This window comes from Pteropus vampyrus, unplaced genomic scaffold (assembly GCF_000151845.1).
Source record: "Pteropus vampyrus isolate Shadow unplaced genomic scaffold, Pvam_2.0 Scaffold191, whole genome shotgun sequence".
In the NCBI taxonomy this organism is placed as follows: domain Eukaryota; kingdom Metazoa; phylum Chordata; class Mammalia; order Chiroptera; family Pteropodidae; genus Pteropus; species Pteropus vampyrus.
Genome location: NW_011888972.1, coordinates 24,251 through 36,657, shown reverse-complemented (window position 1 = coordinate 36,657; position 12,407 = coordinate 24,251). Strand labels below are relative to the sequence as shown.

The following is a 12,407-nucleotide window of genomic DNA, read 5'->3' as shown; positions in this document are numbered from 1 at the left end:
AGCAGAGGGAGAGCCCGCTGGGAGCCCCAGCCGTCAGGAAGCAGGGTCGCCTGGAGGGAGTGAGGCTCGCTCTGGTTCTCGAGGTTGGTACGGGGACAGCACGCAGTGACAGGGGCAGAAGACGTGTGGTGAGGCTTGACGACCAGGGAGAGGGTTCGTGTGGAAGAAGAATGGGAAAGAGCTATGTCCCCTTGGACAAGTCACTTAACCCCTCTTTGCCTCAGTTTCCTCATCTACAAAATGGAAACAGTAATAGGACCCACTATTTCATAGGATTATTGTTCGGCCTGGGTAAGTTAATACACCCGAAGTGCCTAGAACAGGGCCTGTGACAGCAATACATGTTAGTTGCTATTGTGATTTGCGGTCGCGTAGGACTAGGGACTGGAGGCCCTGGGAATCAGGTGGGAAGAGCTTAAATTGAAATCGGTAGGCACCACCGCACGGGGACATGAGGTGACATGAAATGGCCACCCAAAGAAACTAAGGTGTCTGAAGCACAGGGGTGGGGACTGGATCAGAGCGACCTGTCGGTCGTTAGGTTTTTCCAACTTGATTGTCTCTGGTGACAGAACTTTCTGCAGAGAAGTTCTCATGTCTTTCTAAAGGTTCCCCGTTCTTGGGCGCCCTTCCCGATGGTGTGCGATCAGGTGACTGATGAGCGGAACCTGGAGTTTTCAGTTCCGCCTCATCACCCCCGTGCACGGGTCACATCTAGCCCCGCTGGCTCACGCCTCTCTCCTGGGCTGCCCCTCCTCACCCGCTGACTTCTGTCTCCATGCTGGGGGTCACAGATCCTACACTCACAGGCTCTCAGCAGTCTCCCTTGTGTCCTGATGGCCTGTTGATTCTCTCTCTCTGCCTGGCCTTCAACTTGGGTTTTATTCTCCCCAGAATGTTTAGATTTGCAAAACTCTTGAGTTCCTATTTTCTGGTCTGTTCAGAACTTTCTTTTTCTTTTCCTTTTTTTTCTTTTCTATTTTTTTTTTTTCTTTAGGCGAGGCAACCCTTGGTTGACCTCACAGATTGCAAGGACCTTGTCAGCTTACAGTCCCTTATTTTCTACTTTTTATTTTTCACGCCTTCTTAGGCGGTCTCCCATCCAAGTACTAACCAGGCCCGACCCTGCTTAGCTTCCGAGATCAGACGGGATCGGGCGCGTTCAGGGTGGCGTGGCCGGAGACGAGAACTGCTTTCTGACTCACCGCTTGCTCGTTCTCAGATGCCGGAGAAGGTCGATGTCAAATGGAATAAGAAGATGCTGAGGACCGCTGGCTTGTGCACCACGGGCGAGTTAAGTCAGCCCGACAGGAAGCCCTATGCTAAGATTGAGATTTCTCTGAAAGTCTGCGACTCCGCAGGTAATGGCGGGAGCGCGGCAGCTTCCTCGCTGTGCCCTCCCCCTCCGACACCGCGCCTGTCCCGTGACTCAGGTGCCGGTATTCTCTGGCAGCCTGTGTCAGCTCAGTCTGTCGTTCCTGGGTGGCCAGGCCTACTGTCGCCGGCAGCAGCAACATCTCCATTCAGGAACCGAGGTTCCAGGTCCCCTCTATCTGGCCACTAACCAAATATTTATAATGACTGCCATGTCAATCATTCCTTCTCCACCTACGCCTCTGCCCGGGAATGGGCCCTTGTCACCTCCTCCTTCTCCCCGCTGCGTTCAGGCTCCTGCTGAGAAGCCTAGGGCTTGCCAGTGCCTGGAGCCGGCCGGCTCACCGCCCCCGCGAGGCTCGCTACATGCTGCTTGCAGCGTGGACCGTGCGTTCGCCCGGCCTCAGCCTTCCTGCACGTTCTGTACCCCCAGAATGGCAGACCCAGTTAGTGCTGAAAGGCCCGGCTTAGACCCCGGCTTCTGTGCGGTGCCTCTCACCGACTCCCACGCCACGCCGATTCCCCCGACCCTGTCCCTTCCGTTTCGAGGGGCGGCACCCAGCTCTTGGCTGGCTGCCTTTCTAGCAGCGTCCTGCGAAAGAGATGAGCACATTGGAGCTGCTCCAGAAAGCCTCGCTTCCCCCCAGGCTCTGTGCCATGAACCAAATCGGGTTGGAGCGGATGGAAATTTCACTTAGGGAATCCTGGGAAGATGACTGTCACGCCTGCCCACGTGTGCCGCCCAGATGGCTGGTGGGGTCGGGCGTCGGGCTGCTTGGGTGGCAGACCGGAAGGGATGCGGTGCCAGTGTTCACAGTTTCTTTTCATTCCTCTTCCAAGATCGAGTCCGGGATACTTTCATCCACGAAATATGCCACGCCGCCTGCTGGATGCTCCACGGCCTCCGCGATTCTCATGGCGACACATGGAAGTACTACGCCAGGAAGTGTAACATGGTGCACCCGGAGCTGCCCATGGTCACCCGTTGCCATAACTACAAGATCAACTACAAGATTTATTATGAATGTCAGAGGTGCAAGTCCAGGTAAGTCCCTTCTCGCTTTTTCCCCTTCCGTCCTCACCGCGGCCTCCGAGCGGCTCCACAGTGATCCGATTGGGAAGTCGACGGCCCTCCGACTTGAGAGAAACCGCCCTAGCCCTTCCGCGCCCGCTTTCTCCAACCTTTGAGTCGGCCTGACCACTGTCACTGCTTGGTACCCCACTCCCTGAGAACCCCCCAAAAACTCTGGCTCCGGGCCCAAGGCCAGCAGCCAGAGGAAGAGGCCGAGTTACAGGGACTGATTCCTTCGCTGTGCGCTCTTTCGTCCTTAGGATCGGCCGCTACACCAAGTCGTTGGACACCACCCGCTACATCTGCGCCCAGTGCAAGGGGCCCCTGTTCATGGTGCCGTTAACTCGGAAGGATGGAACCCCCATCAAGCCCCACGTGAGACCATTTGCTAAGTACGTGCAGCAGAATTACAGACTGGTTAAGCAAGAGATGGCAGGGATAAAACATAAGGACGTGATGATAAAGCTCGGCAGTGACTTCACTGCCAAAAAGCAGCAGCAGCTCCTGCTGCAGCAGCAGCAGCAGCAGCAGCAGCAGCAGCAGCAGCAGCAGCAGGAGCCGGAGAAGCAGCAGGAGAAGCAGGAGCCGGAGAAGCAGGAGCCGGAGAAGCAGGAGCAGCCGGAGAAGCAGGAGCAGCAGGAGAAGCAGGAGCCGGAGAAGCAGGAGCCGGAGAAGCAGGAGAAGCAGGAGCAGGAGAAGCAGGTGCAGGAGAAGCAGAAGCAGCAGGAGAAGCAGAAGCAGGAGAAGCAGGAGCAGGAGAAGTAGGAGCAGGAGAAGCAGGAGCAGGAGAAGCAGGAGCAGGAGAAGTAGGAGCAGGAGAAGCAGGGGCAGGAGAAGCAGGGGCAGCAGCAGCAGAACCACTGAGGTCCTCTCCGGGTGCCCGCGCGCTGAGCCCTCTGCTGCCGAAGGAGTTTAAAAAAGTGCCTGTTTTATAAAGTTACGAATGTCGGAAGTCGTTTTGTAAAGTTTCATGTTCTTAATGATGTTTGTTCTTTAACCCAGGAATCTGTTACTAAGCATTTCGTGCCCTTGCCAGTACTCGGAAGTCCTCTAGACCCACCTCAGGTCTTCCTTAGGCTTCCTAGTTTTAACGTGTAGAACAAAATGCAAGAGAAATGAAATTTCAAGAGTGGTCAGTTGCCGTAAAGAGAGTAAAGCTGAGAAGAGAACGCATTTTAAAGGCAGTAGTTCAAAACGGGCTACTGGCAGGTAGAACCTGCTATACCTATTAAGAAAGAGAAGACAAACGTGTTTCAAAAATTTACTTGACCTTGACATTGAACAAAGCTATCTGAGTGATGTAATTGTTTACAAAATAAAAAAAACCTGTTTTCTGCAGTTCACTTATTAGCAAAGTCTGTTCATTCGCAACCTGCGCCGAGAGCAGAATGAGTCCTTGGGTCTTTCATCCAGCCTGCCACACACACCTGGTCTCACTGCTACTCTTTAGAGGCCGGATGTGTTCCGCCTTTGCCCTCCTGCCACCCTTCATTTTGCAGATGCTTCGAGCGTCCTTTTCGTGGCCACAGACAGAAGCCGAAGCACCAGTCTAGGTGGGATTAGGTGTGTCCACAGGGCCCTACGAGCTCCCCTGGCTAAATCCTCGGGATTTACCTCCAGCCATACCCGCAGACTCAGTAAAGGCCCAGCTGGCCTGTGGAACTGGATCATGGCACATCAGCCACTTAATCAGTTCTGCAAAGGGAGGGTCCGGCCCGCCGCCTCAACTCAGTAGCGATGTCACCTGCCCCTCGGGGGAGCCCCGGTCATTTCCTCCACTCCTGCACCTTGGCTATAGCCATGGAAAAATTCTTCCCGGTGGCATATGTGCTAATGACTGTTGGCGAGTCATCCGATGTTGTTGCTTTTTTTCAGCCCCTCTGCCATTTCCCTAGTAAGAGCCTGCATCCCCTCTAACCTCTAACCTCCGACCCCTGCTGGCCTTCTAATTGGTCTCTGATACCATTACCTGCTCTCAAACCATCTTAATTTTCAACCTTTCGCCTACCCGAATCCTTAACTCTAGCCAGTGGGGGCCCCTTCCAGTTCATCCACCGAGGATTGCTGTTTTCCGCCTTCTCGACTGTGCTTCTCCCTCTCTTCTGCCAGGAATACCGTCTTTCCTTCTCTTCGCCCTGGGAAATACCACTTGCCCCTGACGATCTGTGCATCGCCATCTTCAGGAAGGCTTCCCAAACGGCTCCAGCAGCGGCGCTCCGAGCGTCAGATCGCCGTGTGCGTACCACATGTTGGCCTCATGGCCTGGATCGCTTGCTATTGTTACTTCCCACCACATCTTCCCTGCTGGCCTAAGCTTCTGGAGTGTAGGGACTGTTGGTCTCAAGGCCCCTGCCCCGAAGTATGCCTGTGTGGTGTCCAGCCAGCCAGGTGACCAGGCACTTAGCCAGCACCCCTGCGCTCAGGTGCTTCCCTGAGTGGGCCTGGCTGACAGTTGTGTCCACAGGCAGATGGGTCGGTAACCGCCTCAGGGCCGGGCAAGGAGAAGCAGGAAGTGCATCCCTGGAGCCTGGGCAGGGCTGGCTGTAATGACGCACGCACGACTACCACACCTTGGTCCTAATTCTCTTGTTTATTGACAAATTTTAAGCGGAATTTTAGACATTTAAAAAGAGCGAATGCACAGGTCTTGTGGACCACAGCCCATTGCCGCTGGGCTGGAGGCCTGGGCCAAGGCCTCGCAGGGAGAGCTCCACCGTGCCGGCTGCCTGGTGCTCCCTGCATACGGGGAATGCTAAGGTCTAGTTACTGAATTAGGAGGCCGGCGGGGCTCCGGGCAGCCAAGGGAAGAAGGGCCTGAAGGCGGTCAGCTCGGAAGTGGCCGGGTGGGACTTGGCAGCTGAGGAGCGGTGATGGCGACGTCCCAAGAGATCTGGCGGTGCCTGAGCGGCCAGGGAATCCCAGGAATGTGTGTGTCTGGGGAGCGAGGCCCAGGGGAGAGGGAGGAAGGAGCCTGGGATGTGCGGGAGTCGGGGCGCGTGGCGAAAGGGGCGCCCCCGGCCCAGCCTCACAAGCCCGAGTTGGAGGCCTCCGTGGTCTCCGACCAGGACGAATCCCGGCGGGAAGACGGCTGCCGCGAGGGCCCGGCCCGGCCGGGGTGGCCCAGGCGCAGCAGAAGCGTCCACATCCGCTCTCGGAACTTGACACCCACGAAGGCGTAGAGCAGCGGGTTGAGGCAGCAGTGCATGTAGCCCAGGCCAGAGGTGACCGACTTGGCTACGTCCACGCGGCTTTCCCGGCTGCAGTTGCGGCTCCAGGCCCCCAGGTCCATGAGGGTGTCCACGAGCACCACCAGGTGGTAGGGGGTCCAGCAGAGGGCAAACGCCACCACGACCACCACCACCAGCCTCATGGCTCGCAGCCGCCGCTGGCCCCTGGAGACCAGCAGCACGGACAGGATGCGGGCGTAGCAGTAGGCCATGACCAGCAGGGGCAGCAGGAAGCCGGCCAACAGCTGCAGGAGGCGCAGGGCCCTGTGGCCCGCCTGAGGGAAGACATACTGGCAGTGGGTGGCGTTGAGGCGCTCGTCGCGGTGGGCCGACAGGAAGATGAAGTCAGGGAGGGCAAGGAGCAGACACAGCCCCCAGACTGCGACGCACGTGAAGGTCACGCGGGTGGGAGGCCCGCGGCGGTAGAGCTGCATGGCGTGGACGATGCTCAGGTAGCGGTCGAAGCTGATGCAGGCCAGCAGGAGGGCCCCGGCGTAGAAGTTGACATTGAACAGGGCGCCGGCCACTTTGCAGAGCTCGGAGCCGAACACCCACTGGAGCGCAGCGTCCACGGCCCAGAGCGGGAGGGTCAGCACCAGCAGCATGTCCGCCACGGCCAGGTTGAGCAGGAAGGTGTCGGTGCTGCTCAGGGCCGCCCGCTGGCTCAGCAGCACCGCGGCCACGGCACCATTGCCCAGCAGCCCCAGCACAAAGAGCAGGCTGTAGAGGGCTGGCATGAAGGCCCGGTCAAAGTTCAGGCTGAAGTCCTGGGGGCAAGGCTGCGACTCGCAGCACGAGTCGCTGTCATTCTCGCTGCCATAGTCATAGGAAGGGCTAAAGCTTGCTAGGGAAGCGAGCTCCAAGGCTGAGAACTCGTGGCGCCCACTGATCTGTGGAGGGAGGGAGGAAGGGGGGCCTGGGGTTTAGTCTCCTGAGCTGCACCTCCCCAGCAGCTCCTGGGTTGGGCTGTACCCCGTGACCGTCCCTGCTCTTCTGCCCGGGCCACGCCTCCTGGACTCCTGCCCAGCCTCGCTGGGCTGTAATTTTCCTTCTCAAAGGCCCATTCTCTCTGACCCCTTTGGGGCAGTCCCACTGGCCCAGGATCTGGGCTCGCAGGAAGGGTTCCCTCCTGGGCCAAGAGCCCTCCTTGCCCGCCTCGCCCCCTCCCCTTGCTCTTCCTTCAAGGCCTGCCGCTCTCGGTGTCCCCGCCACGCCTTGTTCTACCACCTTCCTCCCTAGACACCACTCCCCCAGCCCCTCCCTGTCTCTGGCCCTCCTCTTCCCTCCTCAGCCCTCGTCTGAGGACCCCAACTTCCTGCTCCCCATGGGGCCCCTCTACCAGTCACTGTGCCCCCCCCACCCCAGTGCATGCTCGTGGCCCTGCTCGTCCCCTCCCTTCACCAAGGCCCGCCACCCACCGCGGCCTCCCGCAAGCTCCAGCAGGAATACCCCTCCCTCCTTCCCGCAGAAACCTCCCAGAGCTGCAAGGCCTCCCCAGTGCCAGCTCAGGACCGAAGAGTCCAAGCTCCAAGTCAGAGCTGAGCGGAGCCTTGGGGCCACCGGGGTGAGCCTCTCCCTCCTACGTTTTGCAGATGAGGCGCCGAAGCCAGAGAGGGAGAGTGACTCGCCAGTGGTCATTCGCACAAGTCAGTGCCACAGGGGGCTGCTCCACTCCCCACCCGGCGCCCCCTCTGCACAGCCCATGCGTTCTCTGCCACTCGCCGGCAGCCCTGGCTTGTGGTTCCGGCCTGCTGTTGCCCCGGTGTCCGGGGCTGAACACCCGACGGTGGCCCGGCCCGGCCGGACAGCAGCACTTACCCCCTGGACCATGGCTGGGCTGCTGCTCCCGCTGCTGGAGTGCTACCTGCCCCTCTGCTTTGGCGCTTGTGGTTGCGAACCTGCGCACGCAGAGGAAGTGAGGGTTTCACACCGTTCTTGACAGCCGCCTCTTCCATGGGCTCATCGCCGCCAGACCGCCCCCGACCGAGGCCGCGGAGTCCCTAGCCCTGCCATTCCCCTGGCTGCGACGGTGGCTCTGGAGGGGCTGAGCACAAGCCTGGGACCCGGGGAAGGGCAGGGGATGGCCGGGCAGGGACGGGTGGGAGGGGAAGCAGGGCAGCTGGGAAGTCGGTCGCCACCGTCCACACTCAGTAAACAAGAACTTATGTTTGTCTGTCCTGGGCTGGAGTTAATTTTTGCATGATTGCAGACTGGATCGCTGAAGTGTTAAGTCTGTAAAGGAGATGAACCTTTTTTTTTTTTTTAAAGTCAAAATGTTTACAAGAAATCCATTACACTGAATCTAGCCCCTTGCTCTTTCCCGTCCCGCTAATCGACAGGGAATTACTAGTAATGAACTTGCTGTGTGCCAGATGGTGTTGCTTTAGGTGCTTTCTCATTCACCATCTCACTGCAACCACAACGCCCCATGACTAATCCAGAAAGGAGAAAGGTCTTCACGACATATAGTAAGCGTCTGACTGTCCCCTAGCATTTATCACACTGTCTTCATTTTTTTTTTAATGGATAAACTATGCTAGAGTCATGCAGTTAGAAAGGACTGAACTAAAGCTGTATATTTTAACATGGATGCATCTAGAAAAGCCAACGATCACATGGTACAAGAGGCAAGTGACAGAACATCATGTAGTTGGCCACCAGTTATGTAAGTTCTAAAAACCACACACACGAAAACAGTATCGTATTGTTTTGGATACAGCTATTTGTTCTAGAAGTTTAAAGGAGCGACTGCAGATACCACAAATTCACGAGAGCGGTTGTTTCTGGGGCAAAAAGAGGGAGAATGGGGTCGGAGAAGAAAGAGCACGTGGGGGGCCTCCCGACTTTAAGCGAAAACTGTCGAGAGCGTTTGTGGAGCAAATCAGTCCCCTCGCGGCTGCGTACTGTGACAGTTCGTCTCCCACCACGCCCGCCCTCAGTGGTCCCCTGTCCCTCTTCTCGCCTGCCTGTCGCCCCGTTCTCATTATCAGCCGGGAGAAGTGGCCCCTAATTTGCCTTTCCTAAGCATTTTCCTCTTCGGCTCTGTCCCCTCAGATGAAAAGGGAGACAGGCAGAGGCGACGCATCGCTGGCTCTGTCCCCTCAGATGAAAAGGGAGACAGGCAGAGGCGACGCATCGCTGGCCAGTGGCTGGCTTGGGGCTCTGCTTTGCAGCCAGAGCACTTCGTAAGAGCCCGTGAATTCGGCTCAGACTGAGCGGCCGGATGCAGACTTCCGAAGCCCCAAGGCCCTTCCCTGCGTTCTGTGGACAGCAGATGCGCCTATCCTTGCCCTAAACAGCTCGTCACCCACCCAGTGCAGGCCAGGGGAAATGGAGGGGCTGGAGGAGGTCAGGAGCAGTGTAAGTGCAGGGAGCTGGGAGGCTTCCAGAAGCCGTGGCGCTTAGCATGCAGTGGCCTGATGCTGGCGCGCGGAGCTTTCTGTTCGCGGGGCTTCTGCACCTGACAGAAATGAAGGCGACCAAAAGGTCTAACCGTTCAAGTTAAAGGAGGCTCCCGTATTACGCAAGTCTGCCCTTGTCCCCTTTTTGATATTAAAGGGATGTTTTTCTTTATGAGACAATGGTGGAAATAGCCGGTAGTGTCGGAAGCGTCTGGTGTTAGCAGAAGTCGATAAGCCACTGTAGGCCCTCCGCGTACATGTTGGAACGCGAGCGGTCCAGGTGGCATTTCCACGTCTAGGGGGCTCCCTCCTGTGGCCCAGTCTCTTCGCGTGTCGCCTGGGGACAGAGATCTCCACCTTCCCAGGTTGCTGGGAAGGAGAAATGAGAGCGTGTCACACAGGACCTCGGCAAAAGTAGCTTTCCTGTGTGAGCCCCGGGGCCGCATCCGGACGGGCCGGACTGGGAAGGTGGGTGGGCTGCTGTCACTGCTCCCTGTGTGGCTCCAGCCCTGACTGCGCCCTGTTCAAGCCGTGTGACCTCGCACAGAAGCCGTGACTGTTCTGAGCTGGTTATAAAATAAACGGAGATATCCAAGGCCGTAGGGCCCGGGGCACAGGTGCCCAGTCGAGAAGGCTGAGTGGCACGTTGGGGAATGTTGGCTACAAACTTGAGTCCCTGGGGCCTTCATGTCAGGGGATCCCCGGGCTAGAGTGTGCTGCCTCGTGGGGCATGCGGGCGTGGGGCTGGGCCGACGGCGGCTCCTCCGGAAAGGCTGCCCCTCGCCTTAGCCGGGGGCTTGCGCCAGGCCTGGCTTCCGGCCGCTCCGCTGTGCAATCGCAGGCAAATCGTTTCCCCTCTCTGCCTCAGTTTCCTCGCCCGACAAATAGGGACAAAGACAGCACACACGTGGTCGGGCTGCTCTGTGGACCGCAAGCGACACACGTGGACGGTGCCTGGCGCGGGATGAGGACGGTACCGAGAGGACAGCTGTCTCCTCTCCTTCCAGTAACTTTCCGGGCCAGCCCGCCCCAGGCCTCAAAATGGCAGGTCTGCTGCGGGCTTCTCTTTTCGAAGGTGGCTGTGTCGTGGTGCCGAGCCAAGCTCTTGTCTGGCCCCCTCATTGGGTCTCCTCCTTTCCCAAGCAGCCCCCACACCAGTTCAGAGGCAGGCCAAAGCCTTGGGGAGACCCCGGCCGGGGCCTGCGGCCTACGCTCTGCCATAGCTGTCCTGGCAGCAGCCAGTGGGGACCCCTGAGGAGGAAGTTAGTCAGAGCGAAGCTGCTCCGGGCCCCACCTGTGGTCAAGGTGTGAAATGTGCACCTGTGTCTTCTCCGCCACCCCTCCCCCTGTTTTTTCTCTTTCTTTCACACCTCTGGGCTGTGGTTTGGGGAGCTGGGAGGCTCGGAGGGCTGAGCGCTGGGCCCAGGCCCTCACAGGAAGGAGGGCCTCCCCAGCTGTCTGTCAGGCCAGCTGGGGGGACTGCGTTTCCTCCTCCTCTCTCTGGCTGTGCCTCACAAAAAATCCCCCCTGGGCCCAGTCACCAGCCGCAGCCTAGGTCACCATCCCCATCGTGCACGATGGAGGCGGAGGCTCAGAGAGGTGAAGTGACTAGTGCCAGCCTAGTCAGCCAGGAGGATTTCGGGCAAGATGTCTGTCCAGGCTGCTCTCTGATGCGCTCTGTGACGCCGCGGCTGGAGACCGTGCCCGGCTCCCCACACCAACACAGAGGACCGCTTCTCTCCAGGGCCATGGCTGACTCCCTACGTGGCCCCGACCAGGCGCCCGGCACCCATGTCACCCTTCATGAGCTACATGCGAAGGACGCGAACGAACCCCTGAGATGTTTTATTTAACTTTCATTGCTGCCCAGTAAGCACTCATAGAGTCTGGAATATTTATAGCGATGTGGAAATTTCAAATAGATGAAGCCTCGGTCTGGCACAGGCCAACTCCTGAAAGCTTCCCTGGGGAGTCCCCGACCCCTGGGGTCAGCACGCACCTGTCCCCATGCCGCCCAGTACCTGGGACTCCACCTCGCCTGGGGCCCGGCCAGACTGTCCAGCGGTGCTGGGCACTATTCTAAGACTTTTACGGGATGGATTCATTTCAAACCCACGGCTGTGGGGTTCCTATGCCATTGTTGCTACTATTATTCCTGTTTTCCAGATGACGGAAATGCACAGTTTAAGGAACTCGCTTAATGCCACAGAGCCAGCAAGTGACAGAGACCGCGTGCTCTTACCCAATCCACGACATGCCTTTTAAGGTTCCAGAAACCGGGGCGGAGGGGGTGGTGTGGGGAGGGCTACTTTGGCTTTATCTGAAATGTCTTATGCGGACATCGTCATGTACTAGCTGCGTGATGAAACAGCCATCAACGAGGAAATGAAAATGAAGCTAAAAACTGGCACGACTGGTGAAATTTGAATATAGCCTGACAATTAGATAGAAACCTTACGTCCCTGCTATTCTGCTAATTTTGACAATGTGAAAGACTGTCTCTGGAGGAAACGCACACATCGAGGTGTAAAGGCCTGTCACATTTGTCTCGGGCCTGAAGCCTGGGAAGCACTGTTCCCTCCCACAGTTCAGTCCCTGCCTCTCCTCCCAGGGGGCTCGCTTTGCTCCCAGGCTCGGGGGCTTCTTCCCTTTCTCACTGTCTGGTGACCTCCAACGCTCAGTCTTGACTTTCCCTGCAGACATCGAACGTGGAAGGAAAGCACTGTCTGCTCACCACATTCAAGGCGTGAGCAGCCCAATGAGGGGAGGGGGTGGGGCCTGAATGCCAGTTAGTCGAGTGGCCACGTCCTCCTGGGTAATGGGCTGAGGGGTTTCTCCCAGCTGCAGACCCCATCTGGGTGGGCTGTGTACGCCAAACTGCAGGTGCAGAAGGGCCTGGGCCCAGAAGCTGTCGATAACAGGCTTTCCTCTGTAATACCCACAAGTTCCTCACTCCCAGAATTCCACATTAGTTGCTGACTCAGGCCAAATACCGGGTGTGGGGTGGGGTGGGGTGGGGTGGGGATCCGAAAGGTGGGCAACAATAGTCTTCATCGGTAGAGCATATGTAGCCCTCACTGTGTGCCAAGGGCTATTCGAAGCGCTTTTACACACGCGCATCCTCCTGACGAGTCTTTGAGATACCTTCGATTTTTATTTCTTGTTTAAAGATCAGAAGACAGACTCAAAGAGGGTGAGGAACTTGCCCAGTGTTAAAGAGTGAGTAAGTGACAGAACCTGGGTTTCAAACCACGCAGTCTGGCTGCAAAGTCTACACTCGTCACTACCCTGCTCTGCTGTCTCGAGTTCCAAAAGGCCATCATGTGAATTTAA

At 57.7% G+C, this 12,407-nt stretch overlaps 2 protein-coding genes across 18 annotated transcripts in view; one reads left to right on the top strand and one right to left on the bottom strand.

Moving 5' to 3' along the window:
* GCNA (germ cell nuclear acidic peptidase) overlaps positions 1–3,784 on the top strand; it is a 29,036-nt gene extending 25,252 nt beyond the window's left edge. For all 17 annotated transcript variants that reach the window (XM_023537427.1, XM_023537431.1, XM_023537432.1 and 14 more), the window contains 4 exons: positions 1,223–1,361; positions 2,215–2,419; positions 2,707–3,148; positions 3,257–3,784. In XM_023537427.1, the coding sequence (XP_023393195.1) occupies positions 1,223–1,361; positions 2,215–2,419; positions 2,707–3,148; positions 3,257–3,310 (840 nt within the window). In that variant the 3' untranslated portion in view covers positions 3,311–3,784. The remainder of the gene's footprint in view (positions 1–1,222; positions 1,362–2,214; positions 2,420–2,706; positions 3,149–3,256) is intronic.
* Positions 3,785–5,021: 1,237 nt separating this feature from the next.
* On the bottom strand, positions 5,022–7,544 carry CXCR3 (C-X-C motif chemokine receptor 3). The gene is made up of 2 exons (XM_011371417.2): positions 7,492–7,544; positions 5,022–6,563 (listed from the first exon to the last, which is right to left on the bottom strand). Exons 1-2 carry the CDS (start codon positions 7,501–7,503, stop codon positions 5,472–5,474), a joined length of 1,104 nt encoding a protein of 367 aa, XP_011369719.1. The 5' UTR covers positions 7,504–7,544; the 3' UTR covers positions 5,022–5,471.
* Positions 7,545–12,407: the final 4,863 nt, after the last annotated feature.